General features: G+C 42.5%; 1 protein-coding gene across 2 annotated transcripts in view; it reads right to left on the reverse strand.

Annotated features, from left to right (window-relative positions):
* agap3 (ArfGAP with GTPase domain, ankyrin repeat and PH domain 3) overlaps positions 1-18373 on the reverse strand; it is a 110731-nt gene that overhangs the window by 63138 nt on the left and 29220 nt on the right. Inside the window, exon 1 of one of the 2 annotated variants that reach the window (XM_019273232.2) lies at positions 5361-7216. The exons of the other annotated variant lie outside the window; for it this stretch is intronic. Within the exon in view, the coding sequence (XP_019128777.1) occupies positions 5361-6945 (1585 nt within the window). The 5' untranslated portion in view covers positions 6946-7216. Of the gene's footprint in view, positions 1-5360; positions 7217-18373 lie in introns of those variants that run through there. 2 annotated transcript variants of the gene reach the window in all.

Raw genomic sequence — 18373 nt, forward strand, 5'->3', positions numbered from 1 at the left:
CAGTGCAGATGTACAGAGTGAAGCTAAAAGGGGTCACATGGTCAGAGAGATATAGCTTTCAGACTGGCAGTTCGTTTTGTATTTTTTCACTGCACGTTGTTCCCAAATCAAACAACATGACCAGAAGACACATTTCAGCTGCAACAATTAGTCTATTTATCGATTAGTTATTAACAGTCAGGAGCAAAAGGACTAAAAATAACTGCTTTCATCTCATGAAATGAGCTGGGGGTTTTTTTGTACTTTCCTATGATAATAAACTAAACATTTCTGAATGTATGGACATTTGTTTGAACATGAGCAATTTGAAGAACTCAGTTTTGTTTATGCATTTACAATTTCTAAAACACATAACTGAGTTGGGAGCTACCTGTGCAGGATATAGATTTCAACAGAGTGAAACCTCTGAATGGGATTTTAGCTAATCCATTTTAAAAGGCAGCCATTATCAGGCTTGATTCAACTTGTTTGGCTTTCCAGTGACACTGGGAGACTTTGACTCGATAATCACGCTTTGAAAAAGGGCATTGGGAAAGAGCACTATGAAGGACAATACAAACTAAAAAACACAAATGACAAACTCCACAAGCTGTGCCTGTTTCCCACAAAGTAAACAACTATGTGTCATAACAGCTATTAGAACAAAGACCACCTTCCTGTTTTGGATCATGGCGTTCTCATCACCTGAGCCCCCCCCCCCAGCAACGAACAGATACCATCTCTAACACAGGAGTGTAGACTGCCTGTCTCCAGGCAACAAGGTGTGTAATGCCAGGTGAACTCCCGCACTCCCTCCCCATGCCTAAACCATAACAATTAAACTGTTCACACACCAAACAGGGAGTCATTCTTACAGTGAACCTGTTTACTGTAGCAATAGTGGTTTCCCTTTGTGCCCAAGGCGATTCTAATATGAGAAGAATGACAGCATAAACATCAAGGCAAACACTGTCACTAAAAGACACATTTCTATTTTCTTTCCAAAATGTATGCTGAGAGAGCATATGATTCATAAGCTGAGCAGACCTGAGCCAAAATGCCTTTGTCTACTACAATTAGAGTAAGCTAAAATGTTTACTTATTTCTGACCTCCATTTACAAAGAGCCTCGTGCTGCTCTGGATGTCTCACTTGTTGTGGGAGAGGAGAAAAGTGCATCCCTAACAGAAGGGCCTTTCATCGAGCATTGTGTGGAGTGGAGTAGTCTTTAAACAGCACGCCTCATGTTAAGCCCTCTCAGTGTGGGTTTAACATGTCAGAACACGAACCAAGACACCCAACTAATTCAGTTTTTCCAGTGCTGGAAACTGAACGCAGGTCACAACTCTGGTAGATGGTATCAAATGAGGTTGTTGCCTCATTTTCTTGGATTTCCTGTCATTTTGTACAGACCTGTTATTTTCAGATGCATTCTTTGTACTTCATATGATGATTTCTATTTATATTATGTTATTTTTCACATAATTGGAGGGTTGATAAAAGGTAACAAGCCACAACTACCAATTAAGACAAACACATTGAAAGCTCCCAGTCTTTACCGTTTGCTGCAGTGACCCAGCATCAACAACGTATTAATGAATAGAGAAATAAACACAGACAACTGGCAGTCAAATTTTATAAAATATAAAATAAGCAGAAAAAAAAAGCAGCCAAAGTTTTTCCTCACATTTGCCAAAAACACATAATCAAACTTTCAGAGAGGAACACATTTAAACAAAGGCCAGTCCATAGATAACAATACAGGCAAATTAGGTCTGATCAAAGGCCAGCATAGAAATGGAGCTGCTGGCTGCTGATGAGCGCTGCATTTATGGAACAGCTCATTCCTTTATTGTTGACCATAACACCACTTATGCTTTCAAGGACGCGAAAACATTGGAAAGAGGAAGTTAAGAGCTTTTACGCGGAATTGGACAGGACCTAGCACCCGTTCATTTTTCACAACTAACAAACAAAAAGGGAAAAAAAAGGAAATCATCTAGTGTATTTCCTCTCACGAACACACCCATAACAAATTACAACACAGAGACGATGCCCGACTTTTGGTATCCTTGGAACACATACAGTACAACCAGTTTGGTATCTTGAAAAAAAAAAGAGCAGCCCAAATTGAATCCATGTGCTCTGTGTTACGTCATTCTTTAAAAATGAGCATCCCTACATTACCGTGTCCCAGAATGCCTATGGAAACAGGCATTCGGGATGTTTAGAGAGGACACCAGTGTCTTTGTCTCTGCGAGGGTAAAACTGTGTTGCCAGCTTGTTTGTTAGGTTTTTCACTTCACTGCTCATGTCTACTCAAATAAAAATGGCCATTCAGTCTGAGGGGAGCGAAGCACAATCATCCCCCTCCCCACTTATTTTCGTTTCATGAGAAAAGAAAATGCAATGAGAGCAAAAAACCCCCCGTGCATATACGGTTGTTATGTTATGAGTAAGTGTGTGTATGTGCATACATGGGAGCATTTCTACATGCAGTGAATCTGAAGTGGTTTTTGGAATGAGAGAGGACAACCTTGAGGTCTAAATTTCCACTCTAGCTCTTACTGACTTTCCAACCATGCTTTCCCACCGTCATAAATTACAGAGTGAGAATTTAGCTAGCAATTAGTATTTCTACTTCCCTTATTTGCCGACCTCACAACCAACCGACATTCCCGGACTACTTTTATCATGCCCGTCTTGAGAAAATGGTCCCGCATCATCCTCCTTTTTGTGTGCTGCTCTCCAGAGCCATTTATACAGCGAACAACCAAGTCACAGCTCTGAGCTCTGCTTTTCTGAGCTTCACAAACACACGCCTCTTATTTCTATCAAAAAGAGCGGAGGGTAGTGACAAACGCAATCAGCACAGAACAAGGTAAAAATCTTTATGCCATGTCAAGTCTAATGCAGTCCGGATGATCTGCCCTACTTAAAGCTCTTAACGCCTTGCGTTGTCTGCAGACAGGCATTGATCACTTCCCGGAAAATAAATTGGACATCCTGGTTCAAACAGGATTCTCATTCAACATGAGATCTGCAAATTAGGTTTTGAGACATCTTGCAATGCAATGTCGGGGCTGATTGACTCAATTTGTAGAGTTAAGAGAGGAATGTGTCAGATCTAGCTCATCTTTTATTCCTCCCTACACAAAGCATTGCAAGTAAACAAACAGATGGAAACAATCAACCATGAATTAAGGAGGAAGACTGCATACGACGTGATAAACGACATACAAACTGCAGACCCTCACTCAAACTTTGAACAAACAACAGTTTGTAGACTTGTTGGTGAGATGCTAACCATTGCTAGAGCCTTGCAGGATGCTGCTCACCTCCTCAACCACAATCCTGAGGAACAAAATGTACCCTAGCGGAGATTAACAATGGCAAATATGAATATGAGGTATATTCAGTTATTAACAAATTTCCCTCTGCTCATGCATCACTGAGTGATTATTCAATATCATGCTGTCTCCCGCAGCAGGTGAGAGGGCATTTTCACACTGTTACTGTTTGTCCCAATTTCCTTTAAAGTGTCTATTTGTCTTGAACATAATTACCTTCTGGTAGCCTGGCTCACTCACCCCTGCTGGTATAAATGAAATAAGCTAATGCATCTTTTAAATTAATTTTCAATCTGCAGATTTTGAAGCAGGCAGATTAATTCCACCAGCAAGGTGGAAATTTATATTGTTGGCAGGAATTCACAGGAAGTGGTATTAAAGGGAACTCCATCCTCAATGTCAGATAAAGCATCACACACACATGGTGTCAATAGGTAATGGCAAATCAAGGCAAGTCCGAATTAATCCGCATCAGTGAGCCCTTTTTTGTCTACTGGATCTTTCTGACACCTTATACCCAGTTCTATCTACAGTCCCAATATTTCAACCTTCACTAGATAAATGCATCGCTGACCACCTATGACTCATGATCAGCCACCCCTCCTCCAACCCAAAGACCCTAAGTGAGCCCCCATGTCAGCACATGGTTCACCGATCACTCATTCCTCCACGGGCACGACAGAGTGGCTTTGTTCATCCACAGGTGGGGGTGGGGACACACACTCTACACACCTCAAACCCCCCCTTTACCATGTATCTCCCTTCCCCCAAACCTCACTAGCACACAAGATTTAGGAGTTATCGTCAGGAAACGAAGGAAGTGAGTGTGCATGTGTTTAGTTTTAGGGGCGGGACTTCAGCTTTCTGGATTTAATTTAGGAGCAAACACTTAGGCAGGTAGCAACAGGCGGCGAGTCCCTCCCAGGGCATTGAACACCTAACTTTACTCAGGCTGATCGGCACACCTACATTCCTAATGCCTGACTGACTGACTGCAGTGGAATAAATGGACAAGTACAACTTGTCACTCCACCACAGTAATAGGTATCCTTGGTAACATATCATGCAAGAATACAAATAGACCGCCAAGCTCAATATGGTTGACCTCACAACCCATAACGAGGATTACACTAGCATGAGAATGAAATATCTGCTTTGTCGGTTCAAAGGTTGGCTTAATGAGAAAGAATACAGAATACGTGTGACCTGACATTAGTAAAAAAAAGGAATGAAGTTGTCAAGGACGACTAATTAGGTTGTCATGTGAAGCTGTGAAACTGGAGCTCAAAGCACAAAAACACAGCAAATCACAGCTATTAATTCAGATAGTTACAAATATTTGCCTCTCTCTTCTCGCTCTTCCAGGCAACTGGACAAACACACTCCACTGTCAGAGTTAACCTTTAAACACAGTGCTTAAGTCGTCTTCTCCTCTCCCCATCATTATAGCATGTAAGCCCTCTTAATTTAGCCCTGCTAGGCTGCCAAACGCATCCCCATTACAGCCACTAACTGCTTTAATGCTGCTGCTTTAAGCTGTGTCTCTATGAGGCCAACAGACAGCATTATCAAGACTGCCATGTCCTGTGTCTGGGTAACACAGAGACAGTACAGGGACTGTGTTATACCACGGATAAACCACTGTAAAACAAGCTATTATAATGTGTTCTTTTCGGTCACTGGTGATTTCAGTTAACGGTACTTACCTATTCATTTACTGAACTTTTATAGGGCAAATGTATTGCTGTGTAAGGGCATGCACACAGGCAGTTCACACATGAAAAACACTGGAGAAATAAAGTACCCAAAATAGAAATTCCAAAAGGACTCTCTGAAACCAGACGTTTTTGAATGCCATCCAAACTCACAATTCCCCATGTGTTTTTCATTTGCCTGTCCTTCTAAAAAAAAAAAAAAAGAAAAAAGTGCACTTCCGTGTTTCTCTTGAGCTCTAACTTTCTCTGCAGTGAGGAGGGGCTAAAAAAAGGAGAACTGAGCCGAGGAATAAATTCAGCAATCTTGCAGGTCTTACCTTGACCTTTGTGGGAGTCAATGCCTGCCAGAATCTCTATGGTGACTGGCTGTGAGTTATTATTCCCAGCCAGGGGATACTGGCCTGTGTCTTTGCTCTGGGACAGCTGGGATTCACATTTGCCACTGTATGGCTGCTCCTTCCTCCTGAAACGATTGGCTATGAGCTGCCATATGCTTTGTTCTTCCTGAACTGGTTTGGAAGACAGTTTTGTTGGACAGAGGGGTACCTCCATTACCTTGACCTTCCCCTTGCTGTGATACTGAATGTACTGTACTCCATCCTCAGTGTGCTCACTGGGAGTTGGAAGCATTCTTCCTGTGAGGTATGAGAAAGGTCGAGGAGGCATTGTCGTTTCCTCAGATGTACTTTTAGTCCGAGAACGCTGCTTTGACTCCGCTTCAGACCCTGAAGAAACTTTGTCCCGGGGCCTAGTCCTTCTGATTCGCAGACTGAGGCTCCGTCTTAAAGAGCTCAGTGTACTTTTTGGAGCATCAGATTTGTTCAATTTAGGAGAAGATTTTGCATCTTTGTCATCTTCCCTCTCTTTGCTCTTATCCGGAGATCCTTTGCCAAAAAGCCTCCACCGGAAGCCTCCTTTGAGAAAGCCTCCATCACCGCTTGTGTTGCTCCTCCGGCTATCTAGCTCATCATCAGATCCCGGCTTTCTTAGCTCCAGTACTGTCATACTGACAGGCCTGGGCTTCCAGCTCCTCTGGTGTCTGGGGGTCACCTCTGCATGGGCCAAAGGCCGCTGCACCACAGCAGGATCGAGGCCATCAACAGCCCTCAACTCAGCCTTCCTGCTCCTGTGCTGCTGGTTGTTTTCAAAAGTACCTGCCCTCCTGAGGGGATGCTGGTTCTGGGTCTCCGACAGGACTGGGACTGGGCCTGCCAGCATGCACACGCTCCTGGGCCTCCGGAGCCGTCTTTCTTGTTCAGGTTGAGAATCTCTTTGTTGCTTAATTGAGTCGCCATACATGCTCACGGTTTTCCTACCGAGCGGAGCTTCATCCTGACGTGGCCTTCGCAACACGACCCGGGGCAGAGTGCTGTGTCCGGCAACATGTTCCCCAAAGACAAGCCCTCTAGCGTGGACAGTGACAGAGCGTAATGTTGAGCTCCGAATGCGTTGCTCCTTGGCGTCTGTCTTATCAGCTAACTCTGCCACGTCTCGCTGTGAAGAATTACCTGAGTTCTTAGAGGGCTGTTTCAAAAACCTGTCTGTCTTCATTTCTCCCACCTCCTCCAGCTCCTCCTCGTTCTCCTCCACAACTACTTCCTCTCTTTGCCTCCTAGCCCTACCTGTGCTGCTCAGGGAGGGCCACCTGTTGAGCTCCTGTCTTGCCCTGCCCAGCCTGGGGCTGTTCTCCATTGGCATGACACTAATTATCTCTCCTCCTGATTGGCAATTCTCCACCAGGGTGTGAGTGACTTGGCCCACTCCCAGATCTGACACCGAAGCATCTTCCTCTGTTTCTTTCAGGATTACAGAGATGTGGTAAACGGTTTTCCCCTGCTGCTGTTGACCAATAGCTGTACTCCTTGGGGTCGCATCCACGGTCCCACTGCTAAGGAATAGCATGGCACTTCACTAACACTGATTTACACAGACATCCTCGTTCGTCCACAAATACAACCATGTAGGCACAAGCCAGTGCTCACATTCTGCCCGCGAAGTTGTTGAGATTCAGCCCATAAAATCCTTCATTTGAAGACTAAATTCCTATGCCAGGCATAATCCTTCACCTTTGACATGGGGAAAAAAAACTTCAAACAAGTTAGAGCAAAGCTCTGCTGCCACCTGCATCATCTGGCTCCGTTACTGAGCAGACTCACACAGGCATTTCGATGGTAGCTGCTCCCGCCCCCCAAAACTTTGTACTTCTACCTGACCCGAACGGGCAGATGAACACAAGGAAAACAGGTTATCAGCTGCTTGTTTTGCAATAAAGTCGTATCAGTAAGAGTTGCAAAAGTTGCAACTCTTTCAAAAAAAAAAAAAAAAAACCAAAAAAAACAAAAAACACTGAATCATCCTTCTTCTTTGGCAAGTTACGAACTGTGAGCAATCCTTGTTGTTGGCGGTGAAGACAAACCCCTTAATCTCTCAGCTCTTGCCATGCAGAGCATGAGGGAGTGAGTCTCTGTTTGAACTTTCAGCTGCCTTCCAACCCCCAGGGACACATGGAAAACAAGGAGCGGATCCCACAGGCATTAAACACGCCCTCCTCATTTCTCCAGAGCTGCTAGTAGCCCCCACAAGACATGGACAGACAAAAGTGAACATGAGATTGAGAGAAGACTGTTGATTACAGTCGTGTGTAATCAGCTCAAGGACTATAAGCCATGAATGGACGCTTTGTGTTACTGACCCGTGGAAAAAACTAAACTAAAAGAGGGGGATACTTTCCCCCATGTTTAACGGAAGAAGAGACAATCATCAAGTACTTTGTTAATTATTCCACTTTTTGGTGACCACCGGCTTGTATTTTATTTAAAGGTCTAGTCGTAGTTACACTGCATTGCAGTTTGATCAGATATATTTTGATAGGGGAAAACTCCCACGTTATAAAAAGAATGCCGAGCTGCCTCTCACTACACTATCTCTGAGAAAACAAATACCTGTGTTAGTAACACGGAGTATTCACGAAACTACACACCACACTGGCTCCCACTACACAGCCTACGCACACAGTGGGAGAACTTAAGCTTAATGGACCAAACATCCTTTACAATTTCCTACGTTTTCATGTTCCATCTCCTCGTTTTCAGACTTGTGGTGCTTTGTGGTGCATTAGTGAACTGAAATGGAGCCATCAAATATAGGGGCATTATACTATAAAGACCATTATCTGAATCGAGAGAGATTTTACCTGCTCAACTCACTGCAGCACTCTGGTTACAGTTTTGGTTAAGAACACTACCCCCTTGTGGCCAAAAAGGGAGAAGTGTTGGTAGAAATGGGGAAACTATGGAGTTCATATCAATTTAGTTAACATTAACGTTGGTATAATTTGCCTAAACAATGTTTTCATGACACAATATCTCTACCAACCCTCTCTATATTTGAATATTATATAAAAACATATCCATATAACATGTCCTATATTACTTACAAACCCCAAAACAGGTGCATGACCAGAATTTAGCATTCCAGCTGAAGAGGATTTTTGGCAGAGAGAATGATGTGAAAATGGCAGCAGTGGAGTGCGTCACTGAGGGAAATCCAGTACAACCACGACCGTGTCACTTTGGGAGTAAAGCTGGAAGTTGCGGCCCCACTGTTGTCACAGCAGCTTTGTGCCAGAAAACAGTTGATTAAAACCATTTTTTTCATAAAAACGCCAGAAAACAGTTGATTAAAACCATTTTTTTCATAAAAACAACCACCGTAAGGCCCTCTAAAGGCTGAAATGTTGAACATTTCACCAGGATGAAGAAAAAGCTGTAAAAAGACATCGGTTTAAAGCCATTTCATATCATTTACAGTGTGTGTGATATTGCAGGTGTTTCTTAGTGGGTGCATTTTTTTACCCTTTGTGTTCTTATCAGTAGACTGAGCGGTGAATGAAGACAAACATTTCAAGTATTGCTCCGGGTAACCCGGTTTAAGCACGTTAAGCACGCACTGATACCACACATTATGCATGCATGGGCAATCAGGGGAATTTTTAAGTTTCCCATGAGAGAAAGTACGGAGTAGCAAAATGTCAAGATACCAAGAGAGTGAAGTTAGAGCTCATGTTAAGCTGCCAAAGCTCCCTGTGTTGGCCTTTACCTGATTCTTGGAAGCACGGGTTGGGAATCAACTGAGGGTCATCATCAAGCAAACAGTCTTTTTCATTCCATTGATTCTGGTGGTGTCCACCTCGTCTACGACCCCCAAAGCACAGCAACATGGTCTTCCTATAACCTCAAAGGGATACTGGCATGACTCTTGATATAACTTGTCAAAAAGAAAACATCCAGGTGAAATAACGTGCGTCAGTCCAAATTGCTGGTCATCTTTTCATTTTCCTCTCCTCGTGGGTTTCGTTGTTTTCTTTTGCTTCTATATCACACATGGTTGTGAAAATCTCTCCACAGCTCATCTCTTAGCTCGGCATGTCACTATTTTCCCACAAAATCGCTCTTCTGTCAGCTGCATCACGCTGTGGCAATGATGTGCCTTCCACACAGACCTGATAATGTGGTTACCAGCACCAACCCGACCTGTTGCTGGACAGTCTAAGGAAATGACCCAGAGAGGCCATGTGTGATGGTTCACTTGGGAGTCGTTTCCTCGTCGTAAGTCTTAATGCAGGTGTTGGTTAACAGGAACCTACATAAAAAAAAACACTGATAGGATTTAAAGTTAATCCACTGTCCTGCTGTCTTTGTTGCGGTTTGGTCCTGGAGGAAACCTGTGCTGTGGCAAATCCTGAGATTTCAGAGCGCTGACAAGGTAACAGAGCTTCTCTTGTGTGCCCCCTCTCTCCTCCCCTGTCCCACAGCTAAATGTTTCACCTTCTTGTAACCGTATCTTGATGGCAGCTGGGAGGGTTTTTCAGAAAAACTGGATTAGCATGTTTTGGAGGTTCCTGAATTACCCTCCGCCTCTGTATCTCTCTATGTGGCTGAGCACACATCTGCCTGACTGCGAGCAGACATCACACTGCGTTTCTTGGCCATTTATCTGTTCATCTGTGTGCGTCACTGGTAAAAACGTGAGTGTACTGCTGTTGTTTTGCCAACACGGCTCTGACCTCACTTTGCCCTTTAGGCCTCAGACTACATTTAGAGTCCTTACCAACACAAAAGGTGTCAACTCTAGCAGGAGTCTTTGTCATAAACATGGATTTTGTTGAAATATCCCAAAGGGCTTTTGAAAATTTTCCAGTATTCTTGAAATACGACACTACATATTCAAATGCACCACACATACAGTACATATAAGTATATCTTAAATAAGTTCAACTAAAAGACGGTAAATGTTTGTTATCTAAGGGAAAACATCACCCATTTCATTTATTCAGAGCATCTATAGTTTTATTGGGGAAAAAAACTCACTGCAGTCTATAATTATTTTGTCTCATCTTATAAACTGAATTTAATTATAGCTTGTTCAATAGTATTTGTATTTTCAGTTGAGATAATGTGACACTATATACTTCTCACTTCCAGCGGGTGGCAGTCACATCACTAAGAAACTGATTTGAAGGTTGCACTTTTTTTTTTTTTTAAAGGGACTTTTAAAAGCACAAAAAAAAACACTCCTGTCAAAGTTTGAGCCAACTTTCAAAGTTTAACAACTTCACTCCGATGCTGCAGTCACTTACTGTAAGCCTGGAGATAGGGAGCTGCTGAACTGGGAATGATTTTCACATCATCAGTTACTTTCAGGGCTTAAGTAATTACAGGGGGTGTGATACCTTTTGTATGCACATTAGCAGGAACCACAGGACGAATACGTTTGAACAGCAGACGTGACAGACGGGCAGCACTGGTGTATTTATATAAGGACGCACACAGACACTATGCGCGACAAGCGCTGGTGTTGTCTAGCAGATAGCATGGTGCATCCAAGCCCTATGAGTAAAGCTTACTAACCCCTCGTCAGTATTAGAACATGAGTCAGTGTGAGGAAGACAGCCGTGCAGACGTACAGTATTTCATGAGGGCAGTATGCTTCCTCTGGCAAACAGGGCAAACAGTTGGTGAAGGCGGATCCCTGACTTGATTTTGAGCATTAGGCTGGTAGGTGGTTTTAGTCAAATTTATTTATTCATTTTTTTTTTCTGTCAGTAAGGTGTCGCTGACCTCATTCACACATGCACAACCACAGCACGACTCACACCTGACGAGCTTCCAGCATTCTCCAAGACAAAACCTCTGGTGTTGATCTGATTACCGAGAGCTCAAACATACCCATGTCATCTGCTGAATTCAGAGGTGTTTGGTGAGAGCTCTGCATGACAAATCAGTGTCAAAGCCTGCGGCAGTGACTCACAAGGTTTAATGAGAGCAAAAATATTCACGACTCCTCACAGGTATTGATGTCATGCTTTTAAATAGCCTTGTGTGAATATAAATGAATTTATTAAACTGGAGCCCAACGTGAAAAAAACAGAGGAAATTATTCACAGCTATCCAAAAAAAAAAAGTCCTTGATTGAAGAGACGTCTGACCTCACTGGACAGTCATAGCTATTAGCATCATCACAGAGCAGACACATGAGCTTTGAATTGCTAATCGACCCTGTGCGACATTCTGCCGGAGGCTTTAACATATCAAATGACTCCTGGTGCCACCTTTTGGATTTTTAATTTTAGCTGGATGCCAGCACAAAATGAAAGTGGGCGTGCTCCTTTTAGGCAAAAGACGGGAAACCGTTGAGACATAGTTCAATGTTCAGCATTTCTAAAAAATATGTAGATATACAGTATGTCTGAGTTTAAATCAATATAATGTTAATTTTATATCTCAAAGGCTAAAAAAAATGTTAAGTTTTAACTAGAGCTCCTTGACATGATCATGGTTGCTGAATTAAAGCACTCGGGTTTGAGCTTGTTATGCTGCAAGTTACTTTGTTTTGAATGAAAATGAACGTGACCAGGCTGGGTGTTGAAGTTTCCTCAGGGGCCGCTCATTAAAGCATTTGCAGGGAGCTTTAACCAAACATACCAAGATGAGAAAAATTAGGTCAGTCCATGCCTCCATGAATGTCCACGGTACATTTTTCCTGGTCTAAAAGTATTTTCCTGTAATTTTAAGGTCCTTGCCTCTCTAATTATTTTACTTCTTTCAGTCACTGTGATAAAGCCATGTTAAGCCACATGCCTTACTGGTGTCTACAGCCATTAAGCCATTATGAACCACTATCAGTACAATGGCTTATAGCATATTATGCAAAGCATATACAGTAAAATGCTGTGTCTGAAATAACTCCCTATTAAATACGCAGTGCACTACATATATAGGCCGCCCCTCAAAGCTTCCACAGTGGAACAAAAAAGAAGTATCCATCAATTAACAATCCCACAATGCTCTACATTTTATAGATGCAAAAAATACTGTCCAACAGCTGGCAGCCACGATGTAAAATGATGATGATTAGTAAACAATTGAGTGTCTATAGGGAGTGGTGAACAGACGTAGAAAAAACATCATGTTTCGCTGAAATTATTCAGCTTAATTCAATTAATAGATTAGTCAAACATCAGGAAAAACATTAATAGTTGGGATATAAGTGCCAAATATCTTCTAATATAACTGTTCATTGCAGCTATGGTGGTTTAACTTGCATGCTATAAACTTTTACTGAAGTGGTCTTAAAAATGTGTCATGTTATGTTAGGGTTTCTTAGGTGTGTGCTACAGTTCCACACTTGTGATGGAGTTTCATAACACCCAGGTATTCCCTGACTGATCATGCCACTGTGGATCCAACTAGGGAAAAAAAATAACTAAAATTAAAAATCTGTCACTACATCTTTAAGAAAAAAAAGGGGGGGAATAAATTATCACAGTTAATTATAAGTGTGGGCAGTCACGAGAGAGTCCCTCTGGAACACTGATGTTTTCCTGGGTGCAACTATTGAGCTCTCTGTGGTACAATTAAAACAGTGTGCCAACCCCCATCAAAAAAATAAAAGCCTTAGAAACAGGTCTGTCGAACTTGCAAATTCCCTTTGAAAGATGTGAATTATAATTTGATAAAGGAGCACACAAACCGAGGTACAGCAGTATTTATTCCCAAACGCCACAATGAAACTCGCTCAGAGACATAAGGTAAACAAATTGTAGTCTGGGTGTGACGAGAGCCAATCTATTCATCTGTGCATGCAGGGACACACATACCGGAAAAAGCAAAAACATGCAGTGAAAATATGCAAACATGTGCTTTTGATTCCCCCACACCCAGGTGATCACACGCAGCACCAGTTATTAGACTATAACCTACCAATTTTCTAGCACACTTAAATCTCACCCTCCCCTTTCAGCATCGACACTGAATTCATGTCTGCAAGTCAGGAGAATCATACACAGAGACAGAAGGGCTACAGACGGCAAGGAAAGTTTATGATAATTATGCTTGCAGTAGTGGTATTCAGCGTGGGTGTAGAGCTTTTTAAAATTCAGCTGCACTAGCGATGAGCATACGTCACCATTGCTCCACTGCAGAGAAAATGATAGGTTCGAGGATGTCTGTGGGAGGTTGTGAAAAAATTCCAGACGCTTCTTTCTCTAAAATTCAGGTTTTGAGAGAGAGCAGCACATTTGTACAGCGTTGTGTGTGAGAGAGAGAAAGACAGAGACGGAGAATGTATGAGATTGAATGGAAGAGAGAGAGACAGCGACGGAGTGTGTACTCGTTGCGTAACCTAAGCTGTATAAACAGCATGAAGCCCCCTTGTTAAAATGTTGCTAAAAGATGCTCACTGCTAATTTTCATCCTCTGACAGAAAATAATACTAAACATAAAGTGCCATGGATTAACATGCATTTGCTGCGTGTGTGTACCCGCAAATGTTCTGTACATGCATGGGTGGTAAAATAGGTGGGAGGCTTGACTTTTTGACTATTGATTCCTGCAACCATCACAACCAACCTGCCAGCCAATATGTTACTACTCGACTGAAGTGTCAGATGAAGGAATTCAAGGTGCAGAAAACTGTGGATGAAGCTGCAAACCTGCTGTGAGAGAGAAAGGAACAACTGAACACGGAAAAGGTCAGAGTGAATTTCAATCACTGGGAATAGGCAGGGAAACACAGAGGTTTGTAGAAGATGACAAAATGACCAGTGAGGGAATGTAGGAGGAAGCTGCGGAGAGATGCACAGTTTTTACAGGCAGGTTTGTGTGGGCTGGTGGCTCCCAGTCCTCATCCTCCTCTACACATTAGTTTGCAAACCCCCGGCTTACTTCTGGTGTCATCTTTTCAAAAACTTGCCTCCAAATTCATGTTTATGCAACAGCTCTGATGTGAAATTGCACTCTGTTATCCCTATTATAATGTAGGAGTAGTAGTAATATCAAGATTATTTTTGGTGTTATACAAGAACACAGAGAAACATCTGAAAGATCATCATCAGGGAGTGGGGATGTTTGATTTTAGTAAATCAATCCACTGAAAAGTATGACCAGTCTTTGCTATAATGTGCTATAAAATGAAGCTGGACATCAGAGGTAGGGCTAAGTTTGTGAGGCGCCATTTAAAGAGAACAGAATCACATTAATCAGGCTTGTCAGAGAAAAGTTTTGAGTGATGAAAGAACTAGTTGCAGCTTTGCATGCATAACTATCTTGCTCGCTAATATCTTGTATACCCTTCGAGCGATCATGCTAGCCGAATCACATCTCCATCTTCTAATAGCGACATGTAATTTGTCATGCACCATCTGGCCTTCAGTTGCATTCTTGTATCTCTACCCCATTCTGTTGTAACAATCCTGACGCTGTTAAAATAAATGGAACCGCCAATCAGCGGACCACAAACCGACAACTGTGACATAAAAAAAAAAGATAGAAAAAAACATATCACAACATAAGACACCATCAAGGTTCTTTTAGGGTGCATTTCTATAGATGGAGCAACAAATCTACATAATATTTTCTAATTCTGTTCAGCCGTCTACTTTTCACTCCTTTCAAGGTTTTTCTTTCCGTGCCGTTCCAAAAAGAAGGCCAAGAATAGCGACACATTTGGGCACAAGCTCCCATGTAATTTCCCACGCCTTTTGTCTCCGTTCCTGTGCCGCCCCTGCACGCTGAGACAATAAGCTAGGAGCTTCGTTATGAAGCTGACAACACCATTTTACAAAGAAGTCAGGAGGAATGCCATCATTCCTACCAATGCACCCCCTTCCCCACCACCAGTGCTAATAACATGCAGACCTATGGAGCATCTGCTGTCTGATCTAACACAAGAGTATTTATTTGTTTCTAGCGAGCTGACACAGTTCATGAATTTCAGGTTTACTAAATAAAAAGATTCAGTGTTCCTCCCTTGATACTCTGCCATTTACGTGATGCAAACAGTTATGCAATCAGTTTTCAAGAGATAATGGCTCCAGGATAGTGACGCATCATCAATTCTGTGTTCATTGTGGGATTAATTGTTGTTATGTTCATTTAACTAGCATATCTGTGACTGATGAAAATCTCAAACCCTCAGCCTGTGAAATAGCTCTGGGAGATTTAGTTCCACAGGTGACTGACAATTAAGTCACGCTCCAACAGATCAAGTTAAGTGGCGCTCAGCAGGACTGGCATCATGGTAACTTGGTTAAATGGTAAATGGACTGTACTTATATAGCGCCTTTCTAGTCTTCCGACCACTCAAAGCGCTTTAAAGTACGTATCTCATTCACACACATCCATACACTGATGGCATTGGCTGCCAAGTGCTCATGAGATTTTTCTAACCATTCATACACATTCAAACACCGATGGCGCAGCCTTCAGGAGCAATTTAGGGTTCAGTATCTTGCCCAAGGACACTTCGACATGCAGACTGGAGGGGATCGAACCGCCGATCTTCTGATTAGTGGATGACCCACTCTGTCTCCGAGCCACAGCCGCCCAAATTAACATAGGGGCATTGAGAGTGAAGGCCACAACAGGGAAGACAGTGGAGCAAACACATAAAAATCTTTCCCAGGAAAAACAAATCTATTTACTTATAATATCTCTATATCAAAAACAACAAATTGACAGATACAGATTCCTTCCCTGAAGCTTGCACAGGCCTGAAATCTCCCCGAGGCTTCAAGAGTGGGGCTTTTGCGTGAAATTGAACAGCTTTAAATTGATTTAAAGTAAACGCCGTGAAGCTCTATCAGAAATGACATGCCATCAGTATTCTGGATGAGAACATGTCCACATTCAGACAGCCAGACACAGAAGCTTAGTTCCAGCTCAGTCGTCGTCTACAGTGGCTGGATGACAGAGATGTCCAGGCTGGAGAGGCCAGCCCAAACATCTGTATCCTAATTGGTGAAGTTTCATGACAGCTCTATTTGTCAAAGTCAATATGGAGCGGTTATGTTACACACTGCTCGTGACATTTTTAGGTGCCCTTAACATAATGACATATCATCCTGTCCCTGCCAGGTACATCGGAGAAGGAAACATTTCATCATGCTCATTGCTTCAGTCCAGTGAGATGTGGGCATGAGCAGCAGGTCGAGGTGAACCAGAAAAACCTGGATGTGATTAAACCGGACGTGGAGACACTGAGTGATGGTGTCCGACTAGTATTTCCTGCAATTTGGCTTTCGAGAAATGAGGCCTGCTGGAGGGCTTTTGTTATAATGTCAACCAAGTGCCAGCACTGAGATGGACTATTATGAAACAAACACAACACCTTCACATACTCACAAACACAAAAGTAATATATAAACATAAGCTCATCATTGTTGGGTTTTTTTTCCCTTAAATGTGAGAATCAAAACTGCTGATCAGAAGATCTGTAGGGCACCAGAGTGTGCTGAATAAGCAGTTACTGAGACTCCATCTGATATTTTTACCGCACGGTCTTTGTCGGGTTTTGACACTGACAACTGAAAGATGTAAAAACACTAAACAGAACATTTGGTCATTAAATCTCCCTTTAAAAAAAAACAAAAAAAACCTGCGCCTTTGTAATCAGACAGAATCGGAGAAAAAAAAATTGACAGAAACTTCAAAAACAAAAAAATCCCGTGAGGCATCACGTAAAGAGAAAGTTCTTTGTATTCAACCCGAAGGGAAAACGAGGAAAAAAATGTACTTGGAACTTATATTAACTGATATCCATCTAAAGTCTTTTACTTGAGAAGCTCAAATTGTTCAGACTTAACATCCAGCCTGAAGATTGAGTTCATCCAAATGCTGACGAAACATCTTTGTGAGACAAAAGGGAGTTCTCCCTTCGGAAAGTGTCAGAATCTTGTCAATTTAATGTAGGTCCATATCTGCTATACCAAGGAGGTTTATTTAATAACTTCCGCAGCTCTGTGGAGAGTATCCAAGCAGGCAGCCGCCGTACAAGTACAGTTAAGACCTTCAAGCAAACATCCATGGGAATGATGGAGTCATCATCTCTGCATTTTTACTGATGAAATGTCACATTTCTGTGCGTCACAGAAGCAGAAAATTGCTGATGTCAGGCTTAGGTTGCATTAATTTCAGTAAATGAGCAATATGCCGAACATCTCATCACCTTTCCACCTGAAACAAATCATAGGCAGCGAAGAAAATGACATCTAAATTGCAATAAAGAGACATTTAATGAGCAACAGTGAAATTTGCAGAACTCGAGGCCTCTTGAATGAAAATTGTTGTATGCAGAGAATGTACGGCGTGAATTATTATTCAAAATTACTGCCTCATTGAGATCTGAAGTGTCATAACCTCCTACACCTCCAATCCATGTTAACTTTTCAGCAATTGATTTTTTTCCCCCTGCCACCGAGGTTGTTTGAATATGATGCACAAAATTGCGTGCACACACACAAGACACAAACACACACTGTAATCCAAAGTGAAATAAGCTGCCTAATGAGCTGAGAATGTTGGTTTGGGCTACTGGAAAACAATCCTTAGCAGCAGAAATGACACAAGAACGTGATCTCCTCCAGGTTCTCCTCCTCCTCCTCCTCCTCATCCTCATCCTCGCTCCTTGTGCGTCTCTTCATCTTTAACTCGATCCCATCCGCCCACAACCCCTCCACCCTCCCCGTGTTTGCTGAACACTGCATCAGTAGCAGCATCCCCAGGAGAAGGGAGACCTGTTCTTTAACTAGACCATTACAAATAACTGCCACTTCAAAAACCGTCAGGATGGAGCGGCCTCATCTGCTCCCACACCTTCTGGGAAGACGCAGTTCTATAATGTGATTCTCTGTTACGTAACCCTGCATGATAAATATCTGCAGACACTCTGAGATTAATGATATTCAGGGGGAAGTCCCCCCCACACTGCCTGATCTACAGTACTAGGAGGAGATGACTGTTCTGCTATTTTTACTCAGGCATCTCCATAGGTA

The sequence above is a fragment of the Larimichthys crocea genome, chromosome II, assembly GCF_000972845.2.
Source record: "Larimichthys crocea isolate SSNF chromosome II, L_crocea_2.0, whole genome shotgun sequence".
Classification (NCBI taxonomy): domain Eukaryota; kingdom Metazoa; phylum Chordata; class Actinopteri; family Sciaenidae; genus Larimichthys; species Larimichthys crocea.